General features: G+C 53.9%; 1 protein-coding gene across 2 annotated transcripts in view; it reads left to right on the top strand.

The window, feature by feature from the left end:
- RGS3 (regulator of G protein signaling 3) overlaps positions 1 to 26203 on the top strand; it is a 129522-nt gene that overhangs the window by 87302 nt on the left and 16017 nt on the right. Inside the window, exon 1 of one of the 2 annotated variants that reach the window (XM_062207716.1) lies at positions 11635 to 11941. The exons of the other annotated variant lie outside the window; for it this stretch is intronic. Coding sequence (XP_062063700.1) covers positions 11888 to 11941 — 54 coding nt within the window. The 5' untranslated portion in view covers positions 11635 to 11887. Of the gene's footprint in view, positions 1 to 11634; positions 11942 to 26203 lie in introns of those variants that run through there. 2 annotated transcript variants of the gene reach the window in all.

Here is a 26203-nt window from a genome sequence, read left to right as displayed (position 1 = left end):
TTAGCAGGGAACCGGATCAGAAGTGGAGCAGCTGGGACCTGAACTGGTGCCCACATGGGATGCTAGCAAGACAGATGACAGCTTTACCCACTATGCCATGGCACTGGCCTCATTTCCCTTCTTATTTTCTTTTGACTTCTCTGCAATAACAGACGTCCAGTTTACTTTAAAATCACAGGGTCAGTACTCTTAAACAAAGAGCTCTGTAGGTAAAAGGTGGCTAGACCACTGTTTCACAGTAATGTAGACAAGGTTATAGGCAACAGTTGCATTTTCCTGGAAAAGCATATCATTTCTGTGCATTTTAAAATGTATATTTTGCCTTTGATGTTGTGGTATTTGACTAGGGATTATACGATAGTCACTTTTTTCTACTTGAACTTCATGGTTTCATTAACATTTTAGTTCGCATGGACTTTCCTTTGGTGTATAACATGAGGCAGAATGTTTTCCAGGTTTTTTTCTCCAGTGTTTGCACATTTACATTAGGATAAGCACCCTCTTGTTCCTCTTTATAAATTGCTCCCCCCACCCATTCTCAACTGTTTCTTATTTTAAATGAAATCAGTATATTTTAAAATTATTTTATCTAAAAGCTTCTTTATTTGAGGGACAGACAGCATTTGAGAGAGAGAGAGAGAGAGAGAGAGAGAGAGAGAGAGAGAAACTTCTGCTGTTTGACTCCACAGATGCCTGCCAGGACCAGGAGTAAGCCAGGCCAAAGCAGGCAGCTAGGAACTCAATCTGGGTATCCATGTAGGTGGCAGGATCCCAGCTTCCTGAGTTTTGACTGCTACTTCCCAGGGTCCACATTAGCAGGAGGCTGGGTTCAGGAGCCAGTGCTGGGAACTGAACCTAGGACTTCCAATACGGGTTGTGGATGTCTTAAATAGTATCTTAACTGCCAGGTCCAAAGCCTGCCCCTAACTACGACTTTATAATTCAGTCACCATCACCTTCCTATTGGTTCTTAAAAAAAAAAAAAAGACTCATTGAGATTTTTATTGTCACTTGATTAAAATATTTGGGGGCAGACGTTCGGCACAGTGGTAAGACACCACTTGGGCTGCCCACATCCCGTATTAGAATGCCTACTTCTGAGGCTCAGCGCCTCGGCTTGCAACCCAACATCCTGCCAATGCACATCTTTGGAGGAAGTGGAGGATGGTGCAAGGACCTGAGTCCCTGTCACCCACGTGGGAGGCCTGGATTGTGTTTCAGGCTCCTGGCTGGGGCCTGGCCTCACCCTGGCTATGGAGGGCATTTGAGGAGTGAACCAGCGGATGGGTGATCTCTGTCTGTCGCTGTTCTCTTTGTCTCTCTGCCTTTCAAATAAAGTGAAGAAAAAAAATCTTGTAAAAGTTTGTAGCTACACATACACACATACACCCCAAAAAGGGAAGTATTAAAACGATATATTATTTTATTCTCATATGGGAATAGGATTATGTTTCTTCATTTATGCAAATCTTAAGATTTCACAAGCAAAAGTTTGAAAAAAATTTCATATAGGTCTTGTCTATTTTTGTTAATTTTTTGATGAGATTAAAATATTTTTAAAATATTCATTTTGAATGACAGAGTGACAGAGAGAGAGAGATTGATTCCATTTGCTGGTTCAATACCCGAGTGACCACAAAAGCCAGATCTGGGCCAGGTCAAAGCCAGGAGCCAGGTGATCTACATGGGTGGTGGCAGGGATGCAAGTACTTGGGCCATCTCCCAGCACCTCCCAAGGTGCATTAGCAGGAAGCTGGATCAGAAGCAGAGCAGTCGGACTCAATCTGGGGCTCCAATGTCACATGCTGTTGTTAGTGGCCAGGATTGGACCTGGAGCTCAAGTGTGGGATGCCATCGTGTGTGACAGCTTAACCTGCTGCACCATAGTGCTGGCCCCTAAGCTCTTTTATTTATGGTACAAATGGGAATGTTTATTAATCTGTTATTATATGTGTTCTTTATCTGAAAATATACTTGTACAAAATTAATACCAAAAAACCCTGTTACTGAACTGAACAAAATAAATACACATCCCATCCCCCAAGCCCTGTCGCTCTCAGTATTAACTTCTAGTATCTCTTAGGTGTGGTTCCTCTAAATCTTTTTCCATGAGTATCCATACATGTATTTTATTTTACTGGGTAATACCACATTATACATAAATTTCTGTAACTCATCAGTAAAAATAGATTGTAGAAGTATTTTACATTATTACCTGCAATTATCTTTTTAAAGAACCAGTGGACCACAATTTATTTAATTTGCTGATGCACAGTTAAGCTGTTCGTCATGTTTTGATCATCTGAACAATGCTGCAATAAGTGCCCTCAGAATGTCCTGTGTGTTACAGTTACGTTTGTCTGTGGAAAGCAGAGTGACACACTTTACCGATGTGCTCTAAAAATGGTGTCCTTCTGATTACACATGTAATCTGCCGGCTTTATAGATGAGCAAACAGGAACAGGTGGATTACGAATATACAGCCTACCTTCCTACTGACAGTGAGTGAGAGTGCTCATTTCCCTACACCTACCTAATATGCGTATTGAATGTTGTTGCTCTTTTAATGATTGGTCCAAGCAGTGAAAAATTCTGTTCCATCCTAGCTCACATTTACTTGATTATTAATGAGGCCAGACTCCTTTATACATTTATTAATGATATATATTTCTTCTTTTCTGGCTTATTAGTTCATGTCATTTGGCCAGAATTCCAATGGGGCTTTGTTGCATTTATGAGATATCTTTATGTGGTTAGAATATTAAACATTTGCTGATTACATAAGTTATAAATACTTTTTTCCATTTCATCATTTGTCTTCTAATTTCATTTATAGTGTCTTTTATCATTCAAAACTTTAACATCTTTTTTTTGGTAAGCTGTATTTTTATAATCAAGTTTTTCTTTGGGAGTGGGGCTATGCTTTCTAAGACCTTTCTGACTCAGGGTATAAGGAATATTCTTCAATATCCAGGGACTTCCATCCTTTGGGTTTTTACATTTATGGTTTCAATTCCTTCGCAATTAATGAAGTGACTGATGTCGGATGGAAATCTCATTAATCCCCACCCCCAACAGATGAGCAGTTTTTCCAACCCTAATTTTTTAAAGATTTATTTTTTATTTTGAAAGTCAGAGAGATAGAAGGAGAAAGAAGGAAGGGGAGAGGAGGGTGGGGGAGAGGGGGGAGAGAGAGAGAGAGAATGAGAATCTTCCATCTGCTGGCTCACTCCTCATATGTTTGCAAAACCTGGGGCTGGGTCAGGCTGAAGCCAGGAGCCTGGAACTCTACCCAGGTCTTGCATGTGGGTGGCAGGGGCCCAAGTACTTGGACCAGACTCTGCTGCTTTCCCAGGTGCATTAGCAGGGAGCTGGATCTGAAGCGGAACATCCAGGACTCAGCTGGCACTCTGATAGGGGGTGCCATGTCTCAGGTGGTGGCTTACCTCACGATTGCAGTCCCCAACCAGATTTTTTTTCAGCTGTCCTTCTCTTTTTTCACTTATCATAGGCCAACTTCACACATCTGGGTGGGTCGACTTTTGAACTCTCTTGTCTCCGTCATTAACCTGTCTATTCCTACATCAGAATGAGGTGTTGTCATTGTAGCATTGCGCCTGCTGGAGCCAGCCTCCATTCATTCTCCTGCAGAAGTTATCCACCATCATTCCAGTCTGCTAATGGCTCTACACTCAGCTCTTTCACACATCTCTTTCAGGGGTCTGTAGTCATTTGTCTTGCCTCTGCCACCTGCCATGAGTGTGTCAGCTGACCCATACGCCTCTTCGCCTCTTCGCTTTCTTCCATACTGCCTAAGTATCAGTGAAATAGCCTGGAATGTTGGTTTCTGGTTGTTACTACTTTTAGATATTCGTTCTAATCTAAGAATCATCCTAGACTCAATCAACCTAAAATTGCATTTCACTTCCAGTTACATGATGAGTAGTAAAATCTGCAAGTGTTCCTGGCGTCATCGCTTGCTTCCGTCTCTTGGATGCCTGTCGTCTCATCCTTGCCTTCTTGGTGTCGATTCACTTTTGTCTGGAGAGCTTTCTTGACCAATTTTTCCAGAAAGGATCTGAGGTGGTATATTTTCTTAATCCTTGTAAATCTGAAAATACCTGTCCTCATGCTGGAGTCACAGTTTGCTTGCATCGTGAATTCTAGGCTAACAGCCCTTCTCCCCAGGAAAGCTAGCAGCAGTGTTTTGTGTTCTGTGTGTTCAGTTCCCTCTTTCTGGGATTCCTGTCCCAAAGAATAAGGGCACCTAGCATTTACGGAGCGTGCTTTCCTCCTGCTCTGTAATCTGCCCAACACTGTTGTCATTATCCCCATTTTATAGATGAGACAAAGGAACAGCGAGTTGGGTAGATTGAACTAGGTGTTAGAGCTAGGAGGTATAGGCCATGATGCAAACCCAGACACTGGCTCCAAAGCCTGTGTTCATAGCCATGACTACACTATATTTCTTCCCTGTCAGGTCCATCCCAGGGCCAGCCTTGGCCCTGACTTCGATACTCTTCAGTGACAGTATTGAGTGTTGACAGCTAAGTCTCTGTAACCAGTAGGGCAAACTTGGGAGTGCTACGGTTATAGACAGGTGGTGATACTGAGACCCGGGGAGGGACAGGAGTTGTCAAAGGTTTTCTTGTTGGGGATCTTCCCCCTCCCTCCCTTTCTGTCTGTCTCAGCTACCTCTTTAGGCCTCATCTCTGTCTCTGGGACTATTTCATGATCTCCTGTGGTTCTCCCTGTTTCTACTCTTCTCTCTGTTTCTTACCTTTCTGAACTGCAGCCAAGATGATTCTTCCTATGGTGCAAACCAAGTCACCATCTCACTGCCGAATGTTTATTAAATGACTGCGTGAATGAACAAATACTTTCAGAAGGACGAATATGCTTAGTCCTGGTGACTAAGTACGTAGTCAGGAATCCACTGGTTGCAAGCAGTAAGAACCCAGCTCAAGCGAGCTCAGTCAGTATGTGGACTTTATTGAATTATGGAGGGTAGCCTTCAGGCATAGTTGGATTCAGGCCCTTGAGCAACATCACCAAGAACTGGGCTTGCCCTCTTCATTTCTTGGTTATACTACTTATGTGTTGACTCACTCCCTCAGTGGTGGCTGAAGAGCTGCCCTCAGTATCAGGGGCACAGCCTTCCAGTTTGACTTGTTCATTCATTTCAACAGTAGTCCCTGGCCTGAGTTCTGTGGGCCTGAATTGGATCATGTGCCCATCTCAGCCACTGAAGACAGAGGAATAGGGTACACTGGTTGGCTGAGGCCTGGGTCATGTAGCCTTGTAGTAAGAGATGGGCCAGGTCTGGGTGAATCACCTGTTGTGGGATGAGGGAGGGATGATGGCAAAGAAGGGCAGAGGGAAGCTGGTCAGGCAGGGCCTCAGGTGTCCTCTTCTTCACCCACCCACATGGTCCTCCTTCCCCCCAAAGCTAAGTCGGCTGTTGGAGGAGAGACAGACACAAGCCCACTATGAATGGCACGGAATGACTCAGGGACAGTTGTGAAGGGGTCAGTGAGATCACCTGGTGGGTGGGACTTGGTCAGGGACATTGGGGAGTTTCTGAGACAGAGGGCAGGGGTGTGAGGTATAAGAAGGATCGTTCTAGGTGTTCTAGGTGAGGACCTGAAAGCAGACCAGTGTAGGTGGAAGAATGAGGAAGGTGGACAAAACCCACGATGAGGCTGGAGAGTGTTCAGGGGCTGGTGGGGCATGACCCGGTGGTTGGGGCAGGGAGTTTGAACTCCACTCCGCAGCCGTGGGAGCCGCCTTGCTGGCTTTGGGTGGTAGAAAGCTCCCTCCAGGCTAGGAAGAGGGCAAGGCAAGAGACTGGGAGCAGTTTGGAGCTTTTGCCCTCAGCCAGGTGAGGGTGGCTTGGGCTAGGGTGGAGTTGGTAGGGATTGAGCGAGGGGTGAAGGAACCACATGATGTGGAGGAGGTGGGATTGGCAGGATTTGGTGGGTGATCGGACGGAGTGTATTGGGAGAGGGTTGACACTCAGGAGTCAGGTTCAGGCAAACAGGTGCATGGTGTTGCCACTCTCTGAGCCAAGAGCAGTGGAGGAGGAACAACGTGGGTGACTAGGTCATGAGTCCCACTGTAGTTGTAAGCATTGTGGAGCACTGTGATGGAGTCCCAGCTGGCAAATTATTACGGAAACCAGAGCGTTTACACCAGGCATGTTCATCCACCTGTGGAGATGGACCTAGCCTTCTGTAGAACTTACACTGCATGATTTGCTACATTGGTTTGACATCCCCTGCTCTAGTCTTTAGCTTATTCAGTGGGATCAGTCCCACTGATCACACTCTGGGATGCACCGTCAAAGTTCCTATACATTCTCAATCTTTCTACTTAGCTCATTGCAGACCAGTAAAAAGCAGTTCATGAACCCTTACCACTCTGCAGACTACTTTTTGAGTAGGCAGATGTAGTCCTACTACATGCATGTTTACAAATAGGGACACTAAGGCTCAGAAAAGGGGTTGGCTTAGGCCCAGGAGTCACAGAGGGCAGTGCAAAATCTGCATTTCAGTCCAGTCTTTCCCCCCATTCCTCTGTTTATGGCCCGAGCTCAAGCCCAACAGTCCAAGCAGGGGTGGAGCTGGGGGAGTGCACGGATGAGCTGTGTCTAGCAGCCGAGGCCACAGGGCTGGCCTCCACATAGCTGAGTCAGTGACTCTGTGCTCAACACTTCCCAGGAACTCAGGTTGTCAGGGCACAGCTTGGCCCTAGAGCTGGCACAAGCACAGTGGGTCGAGGATTACTCCCAAAAGCCTGAAATCCCAGGCCAGCATCTGGCTGGTTGGGCTGGAGCCAGGAAGGGTCATGGCTCCTGGCCATCCTGTGCTGCTATAGCTGCCCAAGGTCAGGCTGATATGGCTGGGGTGACTACAAAGTGTGCCCCAGGCTGCAGGCAGAAGCCGGCCAACTGCAGGCCTCAGAGCCAGCTCTGGGGAGGGGGGGGGGGGGACCTTGGTATCCTGGCTGCTGTTGCATGTGGGCTTCTCCTGGCCGTGGTTGGGCACTAAAGTTCCTGCTAGCAAGTTGGGACTTGTCCTTTCGTGCCGGGTGTTTGTTGGTGAGGAAGCCACAGATGGCATGGGAAGAGACTGTAGGGAGCACGGTATTGAAGGAAGAGCATACCGGTAAGAGCATAGGCCTTAGAGCCAGTCCGCCTCCATGCCACTGCTTTGTCATGCTACTTTTCTTTGCCTCAGTTGCCTGATCTATGAGATGGGTGTGATGATAAAACCCCATGGTTCAATAAGTGTTCATTGTATTAGTCGCTTTTCCATTACTATAACAAAATATGTGAGATTGGGCAATTTGTAAAGAAAAGAGGTTTATTTATTTAGCTCACAGTTCAGTGGTTCAGGAGCATGACACAGGCATTGGCCCGGTTCTGGTGAGGATCTCATGGCAGATGGCAGCACGGTGGTGGGAGCGCGAGTGGGAGGGAGAGATCCCATGGCAAGACAGGAAGTCAGCAGGGAAGGGCCGGTGGTGCTCTTTTGTGACAGCCCTCTCACAAGACCTTGCCAGGGTCCCTTGAGAACTACACTTATTCCTTCCCAGGGCAGTGCCCCCGATGACCCAATTACCTTGTGCTAGGCTCTGCCTCTCAGAGGTTCTGCCGCTTCCCAGCATTGCCACACTGAGGACTAAACTTCCAGCACACGAACCCTTGGAGGACTCAAACCAAATGGAAATAGTACCCTCGATGATTACCAGCTCTCAGTGTAGGCCAGGTGCGTGTTAGGCTGTCAACAGATTTTACGACATTTAACTTTACTGCTTACATCAACCCTCTCGAGGTAAATGCTGTCCGCTTACAGAGCCACAGTGACAAGATACTAACAAGAATGATGGCTCTAATTTATTGAACACCTACTGTGTGCCAGGCAGTCCACATACACCACCTCATGTAGTCCCCTGCAAGGCCCAACCCAGGAGAGGGTGCTACCCCATCTTACAGATGTGGAAACTGAGACTCAGAGATATTAACGAGACTTGCCCACAATCATTCACACTCAGATTTTTTGGACCCAAAGGCTGGGCTCATTCTGAATACTCCTGACAGAGCCAGTTCCTTTAATGGGAGAGCGAGAGGGAAATGAGATTGACCACTACTGGGACTCTGGGTCCCTACTCCCTGGCCAAGGTTCATTCTAGAACCAGAACCTCCCTGTGAACTTGATCCTGAGGATGCCCCATCACTTGTGATAGTGACCTCAAAACAAGGCATGTGCTACCAGGAACAGTAGGACCCATGTCCATAGCCAGCTATAGGAGAGTGTTTCCTTGTGTAGGGTCCCAGAGGCCAAAGCCTGGCAGGACAACTCCTGCTTAGAGCTTCAGCACCCGGATGTGCCATGCCTGCCTCTAAACTCTATCCCAGAAGCAGGCTGCTTCCCTGCCAGCTCTGTATCCTTCATTCCCAGCACGGAGGCTTAGCACAGTGAAGGAATTCAGTGGTTATCAAAATAACAAACTTTCCTATCTGACTCTGCAGTGGGGAGGGCCTTTCTGTGTGCAGTCTGTAGACGCCAGACTGCAGCTAGAAGCTCCAGTCCTAGGCGGCTTTGCGGGTTCAAAGCTTGGGTCAGGGTGAGCATCTGCAGACACTTCCATGGAGTTTCAGAGCAGCCCAGCCACCATCCCCCTCTGCAGCCGCAGGCTGGAGCAGGGCTGTGTTGAGGTGTGGCCAGTGTGCACCTGGCCCAGGCTTGGGTGTCTGGGGGTAATGCAGGCCTGAGCAGCTGCTGGCAGCGGGGAGGGGATGCTGTTAGTCTCTCGGATGTTCAGAATTCCTGTACCAGCCCTCCCGCGGCTTCTACCCAGTTTGTGCCATAGCAGTGTCGCCTTCCAGGATGGGAAGGCTCAGGGAACAGCCCTTGGCAGGTGTCCTTTTCTCTTTGTGGAGGACATTGCCAGGGCTTCTCTTCCCCGAGCAGTGGGGGGCGGGGGTCGTCTGCATGGGGAAAGGAAGTAGGCTTCTACCTGGGCAGGGTGTTGGCGACATATTGGGCTGAACACAGCAGAGACAGGAAGGGAAGACGGTGGAAACCTCACTGGGTCGTGGGCTGTAGGGGAGCAGGGGGGCCCAGCGCCTAGGCTGCATCTCCCTAAAAGGCCTCTGTGGACCCTTTGGTCCCGCCTGAGGGTGCTGCCCTGAAGAAGCTGAGTCCCTGCCAACTCTCCCGGTCCCACCCTGGTGCTGCCGCCGGCTGAGCTGGCGTGAGCGATGGGGAGTTTGCTGGTGTGGCTGGGCTGCACAGCCAGCCGTCTTCTCAGGATACCCGATGGGCTTGTCCGTTCCGCGGGTTGCAGTGCCGCACACACAGTAGAAAGTGGACCCGGCTCAGTCTGTAGCTCTGCACTGCCTGATGTGTGATCGCTGGTGGAGTTCATAATCTCTCAGGGCCTGTTTACGCATCTCTGAAATAGGGGTGTTAGAAACTGCATCTGAAAAGGTTTTGAGGAATTAGTCATCAGGAAGTGCTTAGAACAGTGCTGACATTGAGGGTCAGGTGTTTGGTACGTGGACTCTGTGGACCAACAAATGGGGCTCAGCCCCTGTGTGTCCAGATGTTGATGTCATCCTATGGCCCGTGGGCCACCTGGGTTTCGCTGCTCTGAGATCCCCGTTTCTCCTGTATTGAGCACTGGCCTGGGGCTGAGCAGTCCCTGCTCCCAGCCCTGCTACCCAGTTACTCTATTTCTTTGGAAGCCACTTTGGCTCTCTGGGCTTCAGTTTCACTGGCTATAAGTGGGGAACAGAAGTGAATGATCTCCAGGGTCCCTCTGGCTTAGGCTTGTGTAGCCTGGCAATCAGTGATACCCCCAAACTGTCCCCAGACTGTACTCTGGAAGGGCCACCGCATGGGCAGAAAGAAGACAGCAACTGCCCCAGGACCCCTGGGCACTCAGTGCCCCTGAGCCCGGCCTGGCCAGCTCCTGGCTGTGGGGCACAGAGCTGTTCAGCCCTTCTCCCTTAGGCTGTGGTCCAGAGCTCTGATGGGTGTGTCCCGGGCCCAGGGCCTCAGGTTGGTAGAGCTGCCTTGCCCATCCCAGCACAAAGTCTCATTGTGGGCTGGTTAGTTTGACCACGTGGCTGCCGTCTGTGCCCCTCACTGCACTGTCTGCCCTCCCTGTTCTCCATCATCATATTCCCAGGGCCCATCATGGAGCCTGGCATGGATTTGCTGCTCTCGAGCCAGGAGTCGGCTGAGAGCAGGTAGGGGCTCCCCACCCTCAGAACTCTCGTCCCAAGGCCCCCCGAAAGGCTGTCCTGGGAGCGAGCCCCTGGAATCGGCCATCTCCTGAGACTCACTCCCTAAGTCCCCAGGAGCCTGTGGGATGACGGACGACAGCCTCCAAGTCTGAAAGCTCTCCGGGCCCTGCCTGGGCTGCTGTGGCTGAGTTCGTGGGTGACCGGATCACTGGGGACTGTTCTGAGCTGCCCGGATGAAGGGTGTTTTCTTACACCAGCATGTGTGTGTGTGAGAGACAGGAGAGGCGGGAATAGAGTCCGAGCTGGGAAGGGGCAGTGTGGCAGGAAGAAACAGACGCTGAGGCACTGAGACCAGGCTAGGGAGAGTAAAAGGCAGAGGGTGGCTCAGGTGCGACGGGTAAGGACAGGAGATGGGGCTCCTTCTGCCTGATATTTTCTGTACTGACATCCCAGGGTACCTGCTGCTGAGGGGAGAGCCATCCCTGAGATAGGCACCCCCAACCTGGACCCCAGGAACAGCGGTGTTGTGTGATGGGCTGAAGCCACCCCAGCCACAGCATCTGAGAATGGCTTTGTGCGTGCAAACTGCTTGGTTTTTGCCAAGGAAGAGTGGGCACCCAGAGCTGGGCTCTTCAATCCTGGCTTCACAGCCAACTAGCTTGAGACCTCTGCTGTTCTGTACCTTGGATCCTCCATCTGCAGACAGGGTAATAATAGTCCCGCCGCACACAGTGCTGGGGAGCATTAAATGAATTAATGCAGATAAAGCTCTGGGACCGAGACCTGGCACAGAGCTCATGTCCAAGAAGGGGTAGCCAAGAGCTTGCTCACTGAATCCTCAGTGAATCCCACAGGTGAGCAGTTCAAGGGTTTTCAGCCCCATTTTACAGATGTGGAAACTAAGGCTCAGAGAGGGGCAGGAACTTGCTCAGCGATGCCCAGTACTGGAGCTGGAACTAGAATCAGGGACCCTCGCTTCCCTGCCCAGTGCTCTTTCCACTGCCCCCGTGGTCCCTGGGTTAGGGATGTCTCTTTCACCCAGTCTTAAGCTCTGCCCAACTCAGATTCCCCGGAGTTTGGTGCACAAGGCTGCTCAGTAAAAACGCTGTCCAGCTGTGCTGGAGGGCTCTGTCCAGAGGGAGCTGAGACCGCCACTCCCCCACCCGCGAGTTGCTTGCATTCTCAGAGTCAGCTGTGCCGGCTCCAGGTCCCTGGGTTCAATTGCAGCCGCCCGCTGGGACAGAGCAGCGTGGGGGTGGGGGTGTGACGGGGAAGCCTCGGTGATTGGCTGGGTCCTGCCAGGGAGCGGCAGGCGGCGGCTTTGCGCTGCCCCAGCCGGGGAGCCTTCGGGCTGTGTGCGGGGTGGAGCCGGCTCAGGATCCCAGTGCCAGGGGGTGCCGCCGGGAGTGAGGGATGCCTCGCTCTCTAGGGCGGCACTTTGGGGCTCAGCTTGGGCGCTGGGGCCGGGCGGCAGGGGAGCCGGTATCTGGGAGCGCGTGAGCGTGGCTCTGGGGCGCCGGCTGGGTCCCCGTGGCTGAAGGACAGGCTCGCCTCCGAGGACTCCGTGCGGGAGGCATCCCGGACTCCTTCTCCTATGAAAGTGGTTTGGGAAACCACAGAGTTTTCTCTCTGATGGAAGAAAGAAGTGCAGCCTTTCTTCAGAGTGGCGGCGGCCGGCTGGACAGGGTGTGTGTTTGGGAAGGGCCCTGGAGGAGGAGGAGGAGGGCGAGGAGGAGAAGGAGGAGGAGGAAGAGGAGGAGTGGGAGGAGGGATGGGTGATGCAAGGGTTTTGAAAACGCAAATGCTACCTAGATGTGGGAGGTGGAACCTGGCCACTGGGTTCTGCTTTTTCCCAGCAGGTACCGCTCCCCTGGGGAACTTGGGTGAGTCCATAAATAGCCCTGCTAACACAAAGGAGCTCTGTCGGGGAGGGCAGCGCTTGACACGGCCGCCAGGAGCTGCCACAGCCGCAGCCGCCTGCCTGCCCGCCCGCCCGCCCGCCCGCCCGCGGGAGGAGCCGGGTGGAGACCCGGCGGGCTGGCTGGGAGCTGCCTGGGTCCCTGCCGCTGAGTGCTGGGTAGGTGCCTAGGTGACAGGGTGGGTGTGTGGCGGGCAGGGGGCTCTTCGGCTAGCTACTCCATGCCCTTGTTCCTTTTGTTTCTTCCCCAGGGCAGCCATTGAAGGCATGTTGCGAGCAAACCAGTTGTATTCTGTCGAGATAGCTCTCTGTGTGTGTGCGTGTGTGTGTGTTTGTGTCTGTCTGTCTGTCTGTCTCAGGGCCCTACAGGGCTAGGGGCACTCGTTGCTGCTCCCCACTTCTTGTCTTGCCAGCCAGCATTTCTTTCCCAGAGGGACAAGGAATGTTTGGTGACCGACAAGTCGGGACACTGCGTGGGGAGGGAACACTCAGCCAGCAATGTTGGCTATTGTGTCAGGGATGTTGGCCACACACCAGACGCGGGGGACAGCAACTCTTGCCTAGTTCCACTGGTGGGGAGAGAGGTGGTTTCTAGGGCTACTCTTGGGGGGGAGGAGGTTACCCCTGATCCCTGGGACTCAGCTTTTGCAGAAATGTCTGCTGGAAACACCAGCAGGGATGCTCTGCCTCCTGGGCTCCAAGTCCCTTGGGGCAAGGGCGTGCACCTGCTCCTTTGGCTCCAGCTAAAAGTATAAGAAATGGGGTAGTGGCTCAAGACCCACTCACCCACAGAGCTAACTGCTGAAATGGACAGAAGCCAATCCTCTTCTCAGCGTGGAAGGTCCATGTTGCTACTCTTGTCCCAAGGTGTCCAGGGAGAACCTGGGCCCGGAGAGGGGGAAAGCTTGTCCAAGTTCAAACAGTGGCTGAGCCCGGACTGGGATGGAAGATGTGTCTCCTCTACCCTGAGGACAGGACACATGGGAAGCCGTTACCTTGACTGTGCAAGATAGATGCCTCACTTGGGGCAGGGCCATGAGGCCCTCGGTAACTCACAAACTTCCCACATCCTGCTGCCCTCGGGTCTTCTGGCTGGGAGGCTCCCTGGCCCCCCTGTCACGATGGTTAGAGTGGGCATATCTCTGGAAGCAAGGAGCTACAGGGCCTGCCCCATGATGCCTGCGGGATCTCAGCCAGGGCCTTGCAGGCATCGTCAAAGTTTCCACCAGGGCCCCTTGAGTCTTCTGCACCCAGCCAAGGGGCACCTCCCCTCTTCCCCAGCCCTGGCACGTGGCATGGCTTATCCCAGGGCGGGCCCTCCAAGGAGCCAAGTTCTGCAGCAGGGCTCGCTTCAGGGCCAGCCCAGCATCCGGGAAGAGGGCAGATGGCGAGAAGAGAGGCAGCCGAGGCGAGCGGCCCTTTGGTGGGAAGTCTCCAGGGTTTCGGGCCCGAGATCACCGATGGGGCTTCAGAAGTTCTTGGTGTCCGTGAGGCTGCTGCACCTCCTGGCCCTTTGCCCTTGCGCATGCGCTTCCATCTGCTGGGAAGCCCTTCTCTTCTCTTCCCTCCAGGTCTTAATTCCACCCGACTTCCACAGCGAGAGCCAAGAAGTCTGTGCATTGTGGAGGCACCCATGTGGGTGCTTTGTGTCCTGTTTATGCAGGATCTGGCCCGGAGTCCCCGGGGGCCTGGCTGGAGTCCCATGGCGTGGGTGGAGAGGGGTGTTGAATTGCCCTGGCCAGTTAGGGTGGGGTTCTCTTGAGGACAAGCACTCTGCACCCGTCAGCTCTGTCTGCCCATCTCCTAGCTCTGTCCCTGGCAAGAGAGCGGGCACTGGCAACCGCAGGCCTGGTGAGCAGCCCTTTCAGGAGTGACCCTGGTCTCTGTAAGTCAGGGTTGCATCTAGGCTGAGAGCCTGCTTTGGTGGGCGCTGAGGTGGGAAGTTTTCACCTGGCTGAGGCCATAGGGAAGCTGACTCGGGGGGCCATGCTGGACCGGGTGGTGTCCATGTGTCGCCTGGGCCGTGGACAGTAGAGCTCTGGCTGGTTCAGACACAGTGCTCACGGTCCTCTGCACAGGCTCCTGGGGCTTAGAGCTGCGCTCCTTGGATTCCTTCAGGCTGGGTCCAGAGGTGACTGATTCTCAGCAGGTGGTCTGCCCAGCTCCCCCAGAAGAGGCACAGCTGAGGAGGGGTTGCCCACACCCAGATAAGTCCCTGGGCTCGGAAAGCTGCTTCCCAGTTGGCCTGTAAGGCCCTGGAGATGGTGGAATCTGTTTGCCTTCTGGATGGATAGGTGGAGAGACAGGGGCCTGGGGCAGGAGAGGAAGGACTTGCCTGCTCTTAGACACGACTCAGCAGCCAAGCAGAGACAAGAGCCCGCTCTCTGGTTCCCAGCCTGGGTCTCTCCCCTCTGCACCAGCTGGGTGTCTCAGGAAATCTGTTCCGTCCTGGGGCTCCCCAGTGACACTTTCCTTTCCAGACCCTTGGGTTTATTGACTAGATCCCTGCTGTTCTCTGGAAATGATGATGTGTGTGGTAGAGACAGCTCAGGAGATGGAGGCATCTTTCAGCCCCTATTCATTGGAAGAGCTCAGGCAAGTCAGCCTCTCTCTGGCTCAGTTTCCCCTTTGCAGCAACCAGGAACTGGACCAGGTATTGCCGTGCCCCTGTCAGCCGTCTGATTTCTCTGATCCTCTTCCACTTCCTGGGTTCCAAGAGTCAAGGCCAGGGTCTGGCTCTGCAGGGGAGCAGCCCCCAACCTGCAGCTCAGGCATTCTGGGTAGAAGCTTTCTCATGCAACTCGCAGCCCAGGCTCTGGACTGGGAGATTTGTTGTTGTTTATGGAGCCAGGCCGTTTCCAAGATGTCATTGCTCAGGGAAAAACCATCATTCCTCCCAGGGATAAACAAGGCTGCTTATGGCTCAGCCCCCTAAGCCCGGAGAGGCTGGAGCCACTCACAGCAGGCCAGCTGGGCTCAGCCCCAGGGAGCCGCCGCCTTTCCCTGCACAACCAGCTGCACCCAGACATCCAGGAGTGGGGTCGGGGAAGGGTAGGGGAAGGGCTTGGCGGAAGGGTGCTGAGGCCATGAGCCACTTGAGAGATCAGAGCTTCCAGACACAAAGGAGAGGAGAGAGGGTCCTAGGATATCCCCTTCCACTGGCAGAGGGCCTAGGTCATCCCAGCAGATGTGTGGATAGCTGCCCGGGGTGCCCTCTGCTCCAGATGGCTCAGGGCTTCTCCCCTCTTCCTGCCTGCCATGGGCTAGCCTGCCCGCACCTGGCACTGTGGCCCAGGCTGCTGCCAGGGAACTACCAGCGACCCCCTCCTGAGAAAGGCGGGGTGTACAGGAAGTTATTTGGAACCAGGCATGCTTTTCACCCTATAGCCAGGGCTTGCTGTGGCATCCTGTCATCTCTTGGTGGGGATAGTCTCAGGCTAAGAGCTGAGCCTGAGACACGGGGGATCCGTGATGGTGAGGAGACATGGGCAGAGGCAGAGAAGGGGCCCAATAGAGCCACTCCTTAAATGGCAGTGGACATCTTGAGAGAGGCTGGGGGCAGCCGGGAGAAGAGCCATGCAGGGGAAGGTGGCCTGGCTGTGACCCCTCAAGTCAAGGGCCGGAGCTGATGTCCAGCGAGGACACGAACCATCACTGCTCAGACCTCGATGAGCGGAGTCTCCAGCTGACCCAAGTGGCAGCTCTGTCCCATCCTCACTGGCTCCCTGCCTCCCTGCCTTCCATACGAGCTAAGCATGTGCTTTGTGCCTTGCACTTACTCGGTACCAGTCTCTAAAGCCCTGGTCTTCAGTGTCCGGGGTGGGCCGGTAATAGACAGAAATCACACAACTTCGATGGGGAGACACTGCATGTCCTGGGAACCCCCACCAAGCATCCAGAGCAGCCTGGGTGCCTCAAAGCTTCCTGCAAAAGTGGGGCTGAACTGGTTGTGTAGACACTCCCCAATGAAGAAGTCTCTGGTTTATGTGTGAATCTGAGGTGCAGACACGTCTGCCTGTCTGGACATAGAAACTGCTTCTGTGTGTCCACGAGCCACCTGCTCCTCCTTGTCTGGGGAGGCCATCTGAGATCTTTTACTCAAGACCCCGAGCTTACCTGCCTCTGGTTCCTCAGGCAGTGACCCAGCTTCCTCCACTCGTGTGAGATGATACACGCAAAGCAGAGACGCTTCATGTGTATTGGCTCCAGGTCACGTGAGCAGTGGGCGTGCCTAGACCAGTACCTTGCCTTGTGTGGTGTGGTGACATCGAGTTGGGGGGATGCTCAGCTCAAGGTCCAACACAGAGAAGGCATTCAGCAAATGGGAGGCATCTCTTGCTTCTCACAGGCTGTGAAAGATGTGTACAAAAGACAAGGAACTCACAGAAGGAGCCACTGCCTCAGCCCAGGGAACCCAGGAGGAGACACTGGAGTGAGCATTTTGTTTGTTTTTCAAGTAAACTTTCAAACAGAAGTGTAGCACACTCACAGGAATGTGAGAGACAAGGGGATGCATTGTCACCAAGTGCACACACTTGTGTAGCTCCTTTCTGGGTCAAGAGATAGAACATTCCAATCCAAGTGCCTGGTTTCAAGTCCTAGCTCTGCTTCCAATTCCAGCTTCCTGCTAATGCACACTCTGGGAGACAGCAGTGGTAGCTCAAGTACTTGGGTCCCTGCCACCCACATGGGAGTCCTGGGCTCCTGACATAGGCCTGGCCTGGCCCTGCCTGTTGTGGACATTTGAGGGGTAGATCAGCAGATGGAAGATCTTTATTTCTGTCTCTCTACATTTCAAAATGAAAATAAATAAAAATTTTAAAAAAGAAATAGAACTTTACTATACCCAAGAAACCTCCTTTGAGTTTGCTACCACCTCCAAGTTAACCCCTATCCTAGTTCTGTCATTGATTAGTATTGCCTGTCTTTGAACTTCTTATAAAACATTGAGTATGGGTTCTTTATTAAAAAAAAAAAAAGGTTTACTTATTTATTTGAAAGGCAGAGTGAAAAAAAGGTGAGAATGAGAGAGAGAGAGATTTTCCATCTTCTGGTTCATTCCCCAAATGCCTGCAACAGCCAGGGCTGCCCCAGACTGAGGTCAGGAGCCAGGAACTCTATGCAGACCTCCCACGTGGGTGACAGATCCCAAGTGCCAGAGCAATCATCTGCTGCCTCCCAGATGCACCAGCAGGAAGCCGAATCAGAAACAGAGGCAAGACTCAATTGTAGGCATTCTAGTGGGAGGCAGCTCAAGCTTCACCCACAGCACCAAAGTGCCCGCCCCTGAGTATGGGTTTTATTCTGCTGACTTCTTGTGATGAGTGATTTGATGTGAGATTCATCAGTGTGATTGCATCCAGTTTTGTTTTGTTCATTCTCATCACTGTGTGGTATTTCATTGTGGGACTATACCACAGTTTATCCCTTCTACGTTGGTTTCCAGTTCACGGCTATAATGAGTAGTGCTGCTGTGAATATTCTTGCCCATGTCTTGATTTCCTGTGTGTGCTTTCTGTTGGGTAAATACCCAAGGTTTGCAACTGCTGAGTCATATGGTTGTGTATAATTAGCCTTAGTAGACACCATCATATAATTTTCCAAAGTGTAACACCACTACCGCCTCTTTGGAGTCTTGCACCAGAGTGCCAGTTGCTCTGTGTCCTTACCAACATTAATGGTATTAGACATCGTGATATCTAATTGTGGTTTCAAGCTGCATTTCCTTGATGACTAATGAGGTGAGCACCTTTTCACATGTTGAATGGCCCTTGAACAATCCCTTTTGTAAAGTGCCTGTTAGAGTCTTTTCCTTATTCTGAATAATCTTTTTCTGATTGATTTGTAGGCGTTTAAAAATCTTCTGGATATGTGTTCATTGTTGGATGAACACATTGCAAATATCTTTGCTCCCTCTGGGCTTGCCTTTTCACTCTTTCCAGGGAATATTTGAAGAGCAAAAGGTCTTAATTTTCAAGCAATCCAATTTGCTAATCTTTTTCTTTTAGGGAGAGTGCTTGTTGATTCTTGTTCCTTTGCTTACGTTAAGGCTATGGATATATTCTCTTATGTTATCTTCTAGAAATGTTATTGTTTTGTGTTTCATATTTAGATCTAAAATTCACTTGAAATCGACTTTTCTGCATGGTGTGATGTAGAGGCCAAGACTCATTTCCTCTGGGTGGATGGCCAGTTGATTAAAAAGACCATCCTTTCTCACTGTAGGGTAATGTCACCTTTGTCGAAAGTCAAGGGCAGTGCATGGCCAGGTGAGCTGGAGTTCTGAGGACTGAGGAGCGTGGTTCTCCAGGGAAGTGGGGGGAAGGGGAGTGCTCCAGGAAGGTAGTACAGGGTGAGCATAGGCGTAGGGGTGCCTGGGAGGCGAGTGTATTTGGAGAACTGTAAATAGATCACACTGGCTGGATGGCAAAGAGGAGAAACAGCAATAAAATGTCGTCAAGAAGGACCAAACATACAGGGCAAGGGGCTGGGACTGCCCCAGAGGGACTCAGGGGTAGATTTTGAGCAGAAGAAGAATATGGTCAGTGAGACCGAGAGGGTGCGAGGAAGTCCCATGACACCGCGATGGCCGGGGGATGAGCCGGAGCAGACCCGGCCAAACCCAGCCCCGCCACGACCTCAGCAGAGACAGGGGTGTCTACCCAGGGAGGCCGTGCAGGCAGGAGTGTGCCCGGAGCCTCAGAAGCAATGGCCTTCCCTCGCACCACTTCAGCGTCTCAAAGTGTTCCACATCTCTGAGCTGTTGCTGGGAGGGAGGCCTTGATTTGGGGGTTGGTCCCTGGTGATGCCCCCCACCCCCCACCATGCAGGAGAGTCAAACCATGGAGAGGAAGGCAAGGAGCAGAGGGCCCAGCCTCCACCTATCCTACAGCAGCCCTAGGAGGCCACACTGACTTGATCACATGATGAGGAAGCGGGAGTCAACCCCGGGCCTGCCCAATGCCAAACGCTGGCTTTGTGACCACAGCATGGTTGCGCCCTTCCCTGGGGTCTTCCCGGCGTGGCAGAGCTTTCTGTTTGATCAGCTCTGAAGAACACCGTGGAGAAGCCCTATGCTCTGCTTCTCCCAACCAGGGACCACTTCCAGGTGGGGAGAGTTTGGGAGGGCCGCCAGGTAGCTGGAATTCTGTGTCCTTCCCGACCCCCGGGTGAGTCTGATTCCTGCTACCTGGTCTCCAGCGGAGTAAGAGAGGGGTCCCTGCCCCTGGTCCTGCTCGCTGCTGCCTAGCGGTCTCCAATGTATAGCACAGCGCTTGCCCCAAGTGGATGCTCAGGTGCTTCGAAAGGAGGGAGGGAGAAAGGAGGTGAGGCAGGGGGCAGAAAAGGAGATCCCAGGCTAGTGGGGAGAGCATGATGTCAGAGTCCGGCCCAGCCGTGGCTTCAGTTCCGGCTCCTCCACTCCTAGTGTGCGTGCGCATGCACCATCTCATTTCCCTAACATCTCTGCTTCCTGCCCATCCGGTTGGATGCTCTCTTGATGCCCCCAGCTGGAGGGTTGTCTGCTGCCCTGCCAGCCCTGGCCTGCCCCCCTCATAGAGTTTCCTCTACTTGTTTGCTTCTCAATCTTGCACAAGTTACTTAACCTCTCTGGGCCCCAGTTTCCTTATTTGCAAAATGAAACCAATAATACTAACTTCCTAAGTTTGTTAGAAGTGAGAGCATATACAGTGGAACTTCAAAGAGTTAAAAGTTTATTTTGTTGCCCCAAATCTTTGAAACTCATTCCATCCCCTCCCCCCACAATGTGCATATCCCGGAGCTTTTTGCATGTCCTCTTGTGTCAAGCCTGGTGTGTAGCAGGTGCACAGTTAGTGACCTCACTCCCTCTCCCGATCCTTGTCATCCTGTCTCTGTCATCCCTTGCCCCACCTTCCCTATCTCTACAGCACTAAGTAATCATAGCTTTCAGGGTAAAGTCCACATTCCTTAACATAGCCACACTCCTGCCTGCGGAGCTACCTGTCCTTGTTGCAGTGTCCCTGCAGCCGGGGTGTCCTGTCCCTTTCCTCCCTCCCCTCCCCTCCCCCATAAAAGCCTCTTTCTTGCTGCCTCTGTGCTTCCGTAGCCCCCTGGGTGGCAGCAGAGTGGGGTTGGAGATCTGCCTGGCCCTGGCCCTGGACAACTGTTGCCGTTGCCCCGGTCCCTTCCGGGCAGGGAATGTGTCCTGCCGCTGTTTGGCTCCAGCGCCTGGCACAGGCCCTGGCCCATGGCTGGGGCCCTGTGGACATTTGCTGAGTAACTCTGCGGACAAATGGGGGGTCAGTAATCCTGATGAGCCAAGCAGGGCCTGCCCAAGCCCCAAGAGCAGGGCAGGCCAGAGCTGCAGCGGGGCAGAGAGCCCTCCAGATGGGGCATTGAGGGAGCATCTCGGTGGGGCTCACAGGGACGGGCAGGAAGCGGGTTGAGGAAGCAGAGATATTAGGAAAATGAGGCAGCGTGCGCCTGGGGCAGGCAGAGGACGAGGGGGCCAGCTGAAAAGGAGAGTGTGGGTGGAGCCCGCAGGTGAACTGGTGCCTGAGCAGACAGGAGAGGCCAAGCAGCCTGGAGCGGTCCTGATGAGGCATCGGTTAGCAGAAGTATAGGAAGAGTGCGGAAACCACAGCTGTGGACTTGCTGCCTTTCAGAGAAGAGAAATAGAGGCAGAGGCTGTGGGGTGGGGGCATAGACCACGAGGTTGCTCCCTCACCCCTCCACACCACCACTAAATCCATGTTGTCAGAGGCCTTGAAAGAAGAAGGGGCACACGTGACATAATCCAGGCCCTGGGAGCTGCCGCCCCTGCCCAGTGACGTGGGATCTCCAGCAGGCTCCCAGGGGCGTGTCCTGGCCTGGTCAGGTAGCATGGATGAGAAGAGGGAAGGTTTCTAAGAGGGGCCTCCTGTCACCTCACTTAGGAGTCCCCTTCCCCGAGTATTGGCCTTTCCCCGAGAGTCTGACCTGGGCCGAGGGGTTTCAGGGGGCCTCAGTATTGCTCTCAGCAGAAGGCACGCTCCCAGCTGCCTTCCAGCCCCCTGCCAAGACCCAGACAGACCCACAAGCTGCGGGGGTCTTTAGAGACAAAGTCTCAGTCTATGACCACTTCCCTTCCTCCTCCCTCTGTCTCCTCCTGCAGCCGGGCTTCTGTGTATCGGCAGCATGAATGGGTAGGTGCCTGTGGCACCCCTGCCAGCTCTCCATCCTGCGCCGAGGTCATGCGTCTTGTTCGTGAGCTTCCTGTTACAAAGGACGCAGGGTGTGTGCGGGGAGCTGGCCCTGGCTGGGTCCTGGGCGGGATTCTAGTCTTGATTCTGTTGCGTGACCTCGGGTGTGTCCCCTGCCTCCCCTGGACCTCAGTTACCTTGTCTGTTATCTGAGCTGCTCCCCAGAATTGTCTTGGAAGTGACAACCATACAAGGGGCTGTGCCTTACTCTGAGGGACTCTGGTCCGGTAGGTCTAGAATTGAGCCCAAATATGGGTGATCTAAGGTGGAGCTCTCTTGAGAACCAGAAGTCTAGAGATGCATTTTTCAAAGTTTAATATGCAAAGGAACCATTTGATTTCTTGTTGAATTGCAGCTTCTGATCAGGCAGGTGTAGACTGAGAGTCCGTGTTTCTTCCAACTCCCTGTAAAGGCTGCACTGCTGGTTCATAGGTCACACTTGGAGAAGAGAAAGTCTACATGGCCTTGTGAAGTTCACGGAATTGCTCACTCATTCATTCACTGTGCATCAAACACTCAAGGAGGGGAGTGGTCAGATTGGAGGCTAGAGGGAGGGATGGAGCCCAGGGTCTCCCAGGACTACAGGATTTAGAGTTGATCCTAGAGCCAGGTGTATCCAGGCCTTAAGCAAGGGAGTGACAAGTTCAGGTTTGCAGTTGGAAGCTTCCCCTGGCACAACACAGAGAGCCACCAGGGAGGACTGGGCCAGCCCAGGGGTTCCATGTCGTGTGGATGGGGGATGAGGGAGACCTACAGGGCAGTGGTGGTATGGCTTGGAGAGAATGATTAACTGGCTTCAGTCTTTAGGGGAGTTCTGGGAGTTAAGCAGAAAGGACAGAGTTCCCAAGTATCCTGTGCGCCACCCCCCCCCCCCCCCATTCAGCCTCGCCAGTGGGAAGATGCCTGTGCTTTCACAGTGGGCGATGGATAAGAATCTGGTGATTGGCCAGGGGCTTCGGTGGTCAAAGGGAAGGAAGAGAGAAGAGTATCCCAGCGCCTGGCTTGGTGACTCTGGTGGTGTCACTGATACAGAGACCCCAAGAGAAGGAAGGAGGGTGCTGATGGGACTTCTAGGGGGTCTCCACCTGCGTGTTCTCCGTTCCACCAGTGTATTAAGCCCCTTCGTGGCACAGGGCTCTTGCCTGTGCTGCTTCCTGCCCCGCTGAGCCCCCCTGCCCAGTGACCAGATTTCATTGTGTCGTTCTGCAGGGCGGCCCTTCCCAACACACATGCCCCTTTCTCTTTCACAGCACCTTGGAGTTTCCTTCATGGTGGAGGTTGTGGTTTGTGTGTATCCCCTGGCTTATGTGGGCGGTGACTTGGTTCAAGTCTGTCCGTCCCCTCTATGCTGTAGGCTCCATGTGGACAGGGATTGTGTCTTTCCTAGGAAGCCTAAGATGGCATTTGGGGACATAGCCGTTCTGTGGAGATTTGCTGCCTGCTTGTCCGCAGGATCCGGCCTCGGCACACGGCCCCGGGCTGGCCGGTGGTGTGGACTCGAGGTGTCCGCAGCCAGGTGGCGCACAGGGTGACTGTAGCCTGGAGTGGATGGGTGCATGCAGGGCTGAGATGGTGCCTGGAGCAGGTCCTTCGTGACAGGCAGGGGAGCCCGTAACAGAGGGAAGGGGTTAGCAGACGGGTTGGAGGAGTCCAGGGAGGGAGATGTCAAGGCCAAGGTGTACCGGAGTGGCCATGGCTACTGTTTACTGAGTGTTTACAGGCTCTAGCCCTGTGCTGAGCTCCGGATGTGCGCCAGCTCATTTAGTCATTCCTCTAACAGCCCCGTGAGGGGGGCTCGTTCATCCCATGATCTAGCTAACGCTATTAGGTGCAGGCGGGTTAAGCCCAGGTCCCTCCAGCCAGTAAGTGTGAAATGGAGGTGGCGTCAGAGCCCTCGCGCCATCGGTGCCACCCCCACCTTCCCAGACTGCCCAGAAGGAGAGCAGCCTGGAGGGCCCCTGAGCCGGAGGCAGAGGCAGCCAGAGCTGGAGGAGCTCAACTGGGGCTGGGCCAGGCAGCCTGAGCATCTGGGCTTCCTGGAAGTCAGCATGGAGCCGGGGCCCAGGAGCTGGTGACCTGGCATGCACCACGCTGGAAGGAGCAGCCCCTGGCAAAAGTGGGCAGGCATTCTGAGCGCCTTGCCCTTTGCCAAGTGGCATTCTCCCCCACAGAGCACTGGCCTGCCTGGCTCAGCTGCCCGAGCAGGAGGCGTCCTCATCCTGCTTCTTGGTGGAGGGCTCCACGCACCGGCGATCACAAGAGAGCAGACGCTGTGGGAGTTCCCCACCCCTCCCCACCGGGTTTCCTGGCTTTCCGTGCCCTGCTCTTTCTGTAACATCCCCACTGCCTACGGGCTGCCGTGAGGCCTGCACACCCTGGTTGACTCCTGCCCCGCCACCCCCACCAGAGCAGGAAGTGGTTTTGGAGGGCAGATGCTGAGGCCAGCATCTGCGGTGGAGCTGATGAGTCATCTGAGAGCTGCAGGTGGCCTCAGGGGTCAGCAGTTGCTAGCTGTGTGACACTGGACAAGTCACTTCCAGCACCCGCTGCCACCTCCAGACCTGGGCTCTAGGGGCCGGGCCGGTGGAAGCTCGAGCTCTGGCCGTCAGCGCTGCCACCCTTCCCCAGCCTGTGCTGAGCTCTGGATTGGATTTGGGGGAGGATTTGATTAGATCCTAAGTAGTGGCTCCATTTAGAGGGCCTGCTTCATTTCCTGTGTGCTGGCAGCAGGCGAGACCTGGGCAGCATTAACCCTGGTCCCGCCAAGGCAAAGAAGTGATAGACGAAGGAAATGCAGACCCTTAGGAGGGTGGAGGGGTGGCATCCAGTGGCGCTCTGGGCCCAAGGTCCTGGGGGAGCGGGCTGGTCTCTCTGGGGTGCCCTGGCTGAATTCCTGCGGCCCCAGCCTGTGGCAACAGCAGCCTGGCTGGGCGGCCCTGCTGCCTGCACTTCCTATATTGGAGCTCTCAGCACCTCCTGCAGACCAGTCGTCTAACCTTTGTTCTGCTTAACGGAGGACACAGATGGTGTGTGACAGTCCCTGCTGTCCCCAGTACCTGCCTCAGTGCCTGGGAAAGAAAGAAAGAATGAATGCGTGAGCACACACAGGGCCCCTCCTGACCCCTGCCACAGTGCCCACTTGTGCCCCCGCAGCAGGTTTGCCATAGCACAGCTCTGCCTGAGCCATTCCTGTTGACAGGGCACTCCATGCCTGCCATTCGTTCGGCTACCTCACCCTCATCATCCTCTCCTCTCCTGCCTTAATTCTCCCCTGCACTCGGCACCCGGCCCTGCTGTCCCCGAGCACGGGCCTCACCACGTCTACACAGTGGCTGCTGCTCACACAGCCCTGCCCGGGAGCCCAGGAAAGAGCTGTGCTCTGGTCCTCATGGCAAGGGCTGTGGGGGGCTGAGCAGTGCTCGTGGCCTGCTGCCCCTTGCTACAGATCCCCTGCGCTTGTGGGTCAAGGGCCCAGGGGACAGGAGGTACAAGTCTGAATCCCACATCGGCCTCTGATGTCTTAGGGAATTCCTTTACCCACGGAGGGCTTTTTCCCCATTTCTAATAAGATGTGACACCTACCAGCCACCATGGTGCTGTGAGGAGACGGAAGAGGTCGTGGGGGTCCAGTGCGTTAGCCCTGGGCTCTGCTCCAGATGAGGAGACAGAGGGTCTAGCCACACAGCTAGCAAGTGGCCCCACTGGGGTCACACTCCTGAACCTGGACCAGCTGGGCACCTGGAGAGCCCTTCGGGCCAGGTCTGTGGGGGTGGGGGCACCTCTGCTGAGAAGCACTTCCTCTCCTAGCTTTGTTTGGTTTGGCCTCTTCTAGGGCAGGGTTGGCAGAGGCGGGTTGACTTGCCTTTCTGGTTTTGGGGCTGTACTACACTTTCCCCAGGGGTGGGAAGGCTGCTGGGACAGGCGGGCCCGGGCCCCACTCCTACCACCCAGGAAAGGGGGAATGCGGCTTCTCCCCAAGCTGCTCCGAGCTCTCTGCGTCGCTCCGTCCCAGGCCTCCAGGGCACCCGGCTGCCTGCGGCTTCCTTCTGCCCTTCCAGAAGCAGGTGGGCCTGCCTGTTGGGCGCTAGCTGCAGGGCCCTTGGAGTTTCCTGAAGGAGGGTGCTCTCCGGGGGGCTGTGGGTGATGGGCAGTGGGCAGGGCTGCCTGAGATCAGAAGCAGTTCGGGAAGGTTGCAGCCCCTCACTGGGCAGGTCACTAAGTTGCCATCCGGGTGGGCTGTCAGTCTTCCTGTCTGTGCAGTGCAGGTGGAGGGTCTCTCCCCATCCAAGAGCAGTCCCAGGGGGCTGAGGCCCAGCCCTTCCTTTCTAGATGAGGATTCTGGATTGGGGGTGGGGGGGCACTGCCTCAGTTGCTGGCTTTGACCCTGGCATTGGCAGAGCTTGCTTCGAGGACAGTGTGGGCAAGATGCATCACCATTTGAGGTCTTTGACTTCAGAATTTCCCTCTAGATCCATTTTAACATCGCCTTGACTGTCGCCACACCATGTCCCTTCTTTGTATTGTCTACTGTAAGAGGTCATTTGGCTGCATTGGTAGTCGCATATCTGAGATGGAGACCTTGAGGCCCAGAGGGTTTGTGCCTGGCCCTGCCTGGCCCCTGCCCGCCCTGAGCCGCAGCCTCCCTATCCGTGCAGTGGGGCTCAGGAGTTGCTGATGTTTCAGGGTCTGGGACTGTGGGGTGATCACCCCCCAGCTGCAGGCAGGAGTCCCCGAGCAGGAAGGCCACAGGGTCGGGGGTACCTATCTTGGGCCTGGGAACCGGAGCCTAGCATGTGCCCTCCCTGAGCC

This window comes from Lepus europaeus, chromosome 12 (genome assembly GCF_033115175.1).
Source record: "Lepus europaeus isolate LE1 chromosome 12, mLepTim1.pri, whole genome shotgun sequence".
Taxonomy (NCBI): Eukaryota; Metazoa; Chordata; class Mammalia; order Lagomorpha; family Leporidae; genus Lepus; species Lepus europaeus.
This window is presented reverse-complemented; position numbering and strand designations above follow the sequence as displayed.